The sequence below is a fragment of the Schistocerca piceifrons genome, chromosome X, assembly GCF_021461385.2.
Source record: "Schistocerca piceifrons isolate TAMUIC-IGC-003096 chromosome X, iqSchPice1.1, whole genome shotgun sequence".
In the NCBI taxonomy this organism is placed as follows: Eukaryota; Metazoa; Arthropoda; class Insecta; order Orthoptera; family Acrididae; genus Schistocerca; species Schistocerca piceifrons.
Window position 1 is genome coordinate 809,472,124 of NC_060149.1, and position 6,769 is coordinate 809,478,892.

General features: G+C 37.9%; 1 protein-coding gene across 2 annotated transcripts in view; it reads left to right on the top strand.

Annotated features, from left to right (window-relative positions):
* The window catches only part of LOC124721988 (heat shock 70 kDa protein 14-like), a 200,139-nt gene extending 196,392 nt beyond the window's left edge, over nucleotides 1–3,747 (top strand). For both annotated transcript variants that reach the window (XM_047247160.1, XM_047247161.1), the window contains 2 exons: nucleotides 3,224–3,282; nucleotides 3,544–3,747. In XM_047247160.1, the coding sequence (XP_047103116.1) occupies nucleotides 3,224–3,234 (11 nt within the window). In that variant the 3' untranslated portion in view covers nucleotides 3,235–3,282; nucleotides 3,544–3,747. The remainder of the gene's footprint in view (nucleotides 1–3,223; nucleotides 3,283–3,543) is intronic.
* Nucleotides 3,748–6,769: the final 3,022 nt, after the last annotated feature.

Sequence of the window (6,769 nt, forward strand, 5' to 3'; positions counted from 1 at the left end):
TAAAAGAAAAATCTGTATCATTTGGAAGGTAACTGTGTCCTGGCGGAAGGAACTTTTAAGACAATAGTTTGTGTTACCTCTCGTATTTTGCAGGTATTTTATAAGACGGAGAAAAACATTTGTGTTGCAGTTTTGATTGCTGCATGAGCGAGAGTGTGTGAAAATATGTTTGCCATTACTGCCATGGAGAGTCAGGTGTTCTATTAGACAAGAGCTTATTTCTTGCAAACCTCTCGAACCACCAGTTTGGGACCATACATACATACATACATACATACATACATGTAATCTATTTTGTAATTAAACATGAACACCAAAATCATGGACATAAGAGATCCTTATAACATTGTACGACATTTAGTTCGGGAGGTATGAGGTCATAAACAGTGAATGCGTGAAAAACTACTGCATCAAGCATGATGGTTAAATTTATTACTTCTTTGCTACTAACTCAATTTGCAACACATTTCAGAAACAGTAATCGCATGTGCCACTGAATGTACCTAAAAGACTGTATCATTACATGACATACAGTACAGGAGATATGACATTACAAACACAGAGATGCTTGAGAAACGGCCACACCATGCATGATTTTTTAATTTATTATTTCATTACTACAAACTCTATTCACAACACATTTTGCAGACTGTATCACATATGCCACTTTATGTACCTGCAAAATTATATCATTATACAGATGTAGTTCAGGAGATACGATATAAACATTAAGATGCCTGAAAATGAAACTGCAGGTTGAAATTCGCTAGACATATAGTCGAAATATATGTACAAATATGCACAAAATACATTAAATATGTGTGAAATAAATTTGACATGTAGATATACGAGCAAAGCCGTCTAGAAACAACTCATTGTAAACCCCTGGAAAAATTTCTGATTTGGTACACACACTGGTTACAATTTGGAAAGAAATACTGATGGGGTAAGAACTGCCAGTCTCTTGTTTGGATGATTGTGATAATGTGGAGAGAGAAAGGAGGAGGAGGGCAGATACTGAGGGGGGAGGAGGAGAGAGGCACAGATAGGAGGAGACGGACAGAGCTAGGGGACAGAGGGGGGAGAGGAGGAGATTGACACAGAAAGGAAATGGCAGGAGATGAACATGGAGGGGGGGGGGAGGAGGAGACTGATAGATAGAGGGGGAGGAGGAAATGGACAGAAAAAGGAAAAAGGATGAGATGAGATGAACAGAGGGAGGTGGAGGAGGAAAGGGAATGAGCAGATGGACGGAGGAGGAAGCAGCATATTGACAGGGTGGTGGGGGGGGGGGGGGGGGGGGGAGGAGGAGGATATGGACAGAAAGAGGAATGGGAGGAGGTGGTTAGACAGAGACAGGGGGAAGGAGGTGGACTAATAGAAGATTGGAATAAATACGTACCATGGCAATTCCAAGTACTCAGCTAGCATGTTAATAAATTTTCTTAGACATTCACAGCTTCTGGGATTTCTCGCGTTGGTGATCCCTCGACAACATTTATACGGAGTTAATTTGTAATAAAACTTAGGGATACAGAATCTGGGTCAACATTACACTGAAAAAGACTCTGCATTTAATTCTTCAGTAATTGGTGTGCTTCTAGAGAAGGAAGTATCACTTGAATTACCTGGAAATTTAAGGAGACACGCCTCATTTCTCTCTTCAAATACAAAATATTTCTAATCCTCATACCCTAGGAGAAAATTTTTCCAAGCAATCTTCATTTAGTCTGGAAGTTAATATGTAGCTGACTTTCATACTTTTTAGACTTTCAAAAAGTCCAAAGAGAGATCTTATTGACGTAATGAAACCTTTTTCGAAAGGCAACAAACTGTCTCTATCACCACCTTGCACTCGGGAACAAATGTCTAGGAGTCTCTTTAGAGTATTCTCCTGAATTGTGACATTCATTCCACATCCACGTTGCAGAGGTGAACATTCGTATTTTGGAACTCTTAGAGCTCGAGAAATTAAAGACACCAATAACGAATTCATTCTGCTTTGCACGTCCTCTTAGATTTAAGTGTGCTTCAGTAATGTGGTGTGTTATCATTAGGTCACTTTTTTATGTTTAAAAATTTATTTTAAGATAATTTTTTAGCTATAATTAATTGGAGTGTTATTTATGCTCTTGCTTCTTACCTCTTTGCTTACATCCTGGCTTTGTGTAGTTTATTCTCCATGTCAGTTTATGCTGGGGATTGCAGCTTCCTTCTGGAAAGTAACCCTAGAAGTTTGTTTCTTGAATCTCATTCATAATCTTCAGGCCAAAAATGAATTGAACGTGAATGTACAGTTACCACATTCACTTTGGCTGCATGTTTGTGTCGAACTGTTGCTCATCTTTGGGAAATGCGTGATAAATAATGTTTGTTATCTTTTGAGCAATATTAATGCATTGTGCCACAGCCCAATTTCAGTGACCCTTGCTCACGATTGACACAAAACAAGTTATTTTCTTTACACGCACAGCCACAACAGTTCTCAAAGCGACATCAAGGTGTACAGAGGCGTCGAAGAACTTCTTGCTCACCAGGAGCCAGAATGGTTTACCTGCTTATTCTGTTGTCCGTGGGAGGAGGGAACATTATGGTCTGGGGAATGTTTTCATGGCATTCCCTTGATGATCTTATCATTGTGGAAGAGAGAGTGCAGCAATGAAAGTATGCATCTATTCTTGGGGACCATGTTTGCCCTTACTTGCAATTTGTTTTTCCTAGGCACATTCACATGTACCAGCAGGACAAGGAGCGTGTCGCACAGCTCACTTTACACATGTGTAGTTTGAAGAGGGCCAGGATGAGTTGACTGTGCTCTCCTGGCCACCAAACTCCCCAGATTTAAACCCGATCAAGAATCTCTGGGACAACCTCGATCAGGCTGTTTGTGCCATGGATCCTCAACCGTGAAACCTAGCCTAGCTGGCCACAGCACTGGAGCTGGCATGGCTCCACATCCCTGTTGGCACCTTCCAGAACCTTATTGACACTTTTCCTGCATGTCCTGGAGTGGTCCGACACTGTGTGTGTGTGTGTGTGTGTGTGTGTGTGTGTGTTCTTGCAATAATTATATCGGTTATCAGCATTACTCAGTTCAGTTTGTGTATATATTGTTATTTTTGCAATTTGTTTAAACATTATGCTGAAGTCGAAGAATATGTTTTTAATGAAGCAAGCAGTAGCTTTAAATGTCCTATACAGTAAATGCAATAAATTGTTTCAGCTGACGCTTGATGATGTGTCCGCTTCCAGCAGTTTAACTGCTGAAATAAATGTAAACAGGTATGTAAATTTCATATTTTTGATTGTGAAGAGGGAGGTGGTTGTTGTTATTTTAATGTATGAATAGTCAGCAAAAAAATGTATGCCTACCACATATTTGACCAGTTGACTGACCCGCATTTTTTTCTTTTTTATTTATTTTTTTAAATTTTTATTATTTGCTGATGTTCAAATTTTAAAAATTTAATTTTATGGTATGTGTTGCAACTTTGCTTTGCTACTCTGTTGCCTTTGATATTCATTCACTTTTCTCCCTTTTAGTATTGGAAGTTTGCATGCAAGCATAACTGATACTGCAACACAGAAGAAATCTTCCTTTCGACGAGGTCCTCCGGCATCAGATGGAGAATAATTCTCAAAAAAACTGGTTAAAAACCATAATTTAGGAAAACAAAATTTAACAAAATGTTTGCTAATGTGTTGATATTGCCTGTGATATTAAAATAAAATGTTTTCATATACTTATTGAGCCTTCAGCCATCCTCTCCCCTTTCTCTCCTTACTGTTAACAGTAGTAATTAGAGACTGGTTTATATGCATTTGGATGTTGCTTATGCATTGGCATATTTGGCGCCTTCTCACTGGTTACTGCATATTTTGACTAAAAACTAGTGACGATGCATATTTTCACCTATGTTTACAATATTTTAAAAATTTAGATGGGCAGTCTCTAGCTCGATCTAGTTTTGATGTCTTACAGATTGACCGCAAACTAGAACTGCATGCAATCACTAACCGAGAGGCCACTGCATAGTGAAATCATTACAGAAGAGGAACAGGAACAGGCAGACAGTCAATGCTCCTGCACTGGCTAATCCAGGTTAATCCCCTCCACTGTCATACCGTACACGTTGGTAACAGTTGAATTAAACTAATCAAGCTTTCAGTCGCATGTCCGTGGTTTCAGTTTAGCTTTCCATTTACACACAGTTGAACGTGTTTACAACATGTTGTGTGCCATGTTGCCTGAAAAAAGAAACGTCATTTCATGGATAGCTGACCATCCTGAAACATTTACATATGACGAAATTGCTTTATATTGTCGAGTTTGTGAGAGAAACGTTCCGTGCAAAAAAAAAAAAAAAAAAAGTTTCAAATAGACCAGCATGTCAAGACAAGTCGTCATATCACAGGAATGCAGAAGAAAGGACCAGCAAGTTGCAGTACCAGGGATTTGGCCAAAGGAAAACAAAAAGTTGGTTGAACATGGATGTGTGTGAAGCATTCACTGCAGGCAACATTCCTCTTCACAAACATACAAACCCTATCCTCAAAGGCTTCCTGCACAAATAATGCTTAAATCATAATATATACCAGATGAATCAACACTGCATAAAAATTACATACCGACAATTTACGTAAATGTTCTGGAAGAAATACACTATGAACTCGAGGACAGCATTATCTGGATTTCAGTTGATGAAACTACAGACACTTGTGGCCTTTACATTGCAAACTTAATTGTTGGTGCTTTAAAAGAAGAGCCTTCTTCTACCTATTTAGGGGCCTGCAAAGAACTTGAAAAAGTAGATCATCCTATGATTGCCAGATTTGTGAATGAGGGTATTAGAAAAATATTTCCAGAATCTTCTGCAGATGAAAGGGTGTTTGTGTTTATTTCAGATGCTGCTCCCTATATGATCAAAGCAGGAAAAGCCCTCAGAGTGTTTTATCCCAATTTGATTCATGGGACGTGCTTTGCTCATTGAGTACATCACCTTGCTGAAGAAGTACGTTCCACATTTGTGAATGTCAATAAACTGATTTCATCCTCAAAGACAGTGTTTCTAAAGGCTCCTGCTTGCATCAAGACGTACAAAGAAAAAAACACCAAACGTGCCTTGACCTCCCAAACCAGTGGTAACTCGTTGGGGTATGTGGGTTGAAGCTGTGTTTCTTTAAATGAACATTTTGAGGCCATTAGAGGGATAGTAAACAATTTCGATAGTGCAGAGACATTGGCAATTTGCCAGTGCAAGGAAGCTTTTAATGATTCCTGTATTAAAAAAGACATTGCTGTGATTAGTACTCATTTTTCCCATATACCTGCAAGTATTAAAAAGCTTGAAACTCAAGGTTTGGCATTGAATGAATCTATTCAGTTAATGAATAAAATTATTCTAGTGAACTCCTGATTGCCGGAGGTATTCCCAAGAAAAGTTCGAAAACATTTTAAACAATAATTCAGGCTCTGAACCCTTGTGCTAATTTGATAGTTTTATTAATGCAACAGGTGAACTTTTACCAGAAACAATAAGTGCCAACATTTTGTAACTGTGGGCATGTATAGTGTCAGTATAAGTGGGTATAATTTAGCATCTTACACTTGTAGATATAGGATGGATGAAGGAGTTTCAATTTTCATAAAACAAGGGTTAAATGCAAAACTGTAGAAGTAAGCAAATTTTGTGTTGATCTGCACTTTGAGTTTTGTGCATGTGAACTTCAGCTAGATAATGTAGTATTAATATTAGCAACAGTCTACAGGTCCCCATTAGGAGACTGGGAGCTATTCGTGAAAAAGTCTGTCGGACAAAAAGTAGTAGTTATTAATCTGTGGTGATTTCAATGTAAACTTTCTAAGTAATTCTGATAGGGAAAGTGAACTACAAGTGTTATTAACAACATATAACTGAGAATCAGCGATCAGTTTCCCTACATGTATAGCGCAGGACAGTAGCTCGCTAATAGATAATGTATTTGTACAGAAAGAGGATGTATAACACACGCTTTCCCTGTGGTATATGGATTGTTAGACCATGATGCACAACTGATTAACTTACAGAACCTAACAGGGTGTAAAGTCCAGAAACCATTAAGTAAAAGTGTGAGCTCGCTCAACCCGGTATCTATAGAGCACTTCAGAGAAAGCTTAAGAAATGTTAATTGGGGAGATGTATACAATGAGCCAAATGCTAATGATAAATGCAACACATTTCTTGATAAATTTATATCCCTTTTTGAACATTGACTCCCAAAGAAAATTACTGAATGTAACACCACACACTTTTCAAAGAAACCTTGGATTACTACAGGTATTAAAGTGTCTTCATAAAGGGAAAGAAAACTGTGTGAGACAGCAAGAACTAGCAAAGATCCAGCAGTAGTTTTACACTATAAAAATTATTGTAACATACTAAGAAAAGTTGTAAGGGAATCAAGAAATATATATGTTAGAGAAGAAATTAACAACTCTGTAATAAAATCAAATCAATATGGAATGTTGTTAGGAGGGAGACACGAAAAGTAACTGCCGGGGTAGGTAGTATTACTATTAAAGAGAATGAGAGCATCCTAACCAACAGTACACAAGTAGCTAATGTATTTAACAACCATTTCTTAAGTGTAGGAGAAAAAATTGGTGAGAGCAGTTCAAAAGAAAATGCCAGACAGTACATGGAAGAGTCTGTTTTGAAAAAATGTAGTCAGATTAACTTTCACCTAACAGCCTCTTGTGAAATAAGTAAAATTATTAAATCTTTGAAAA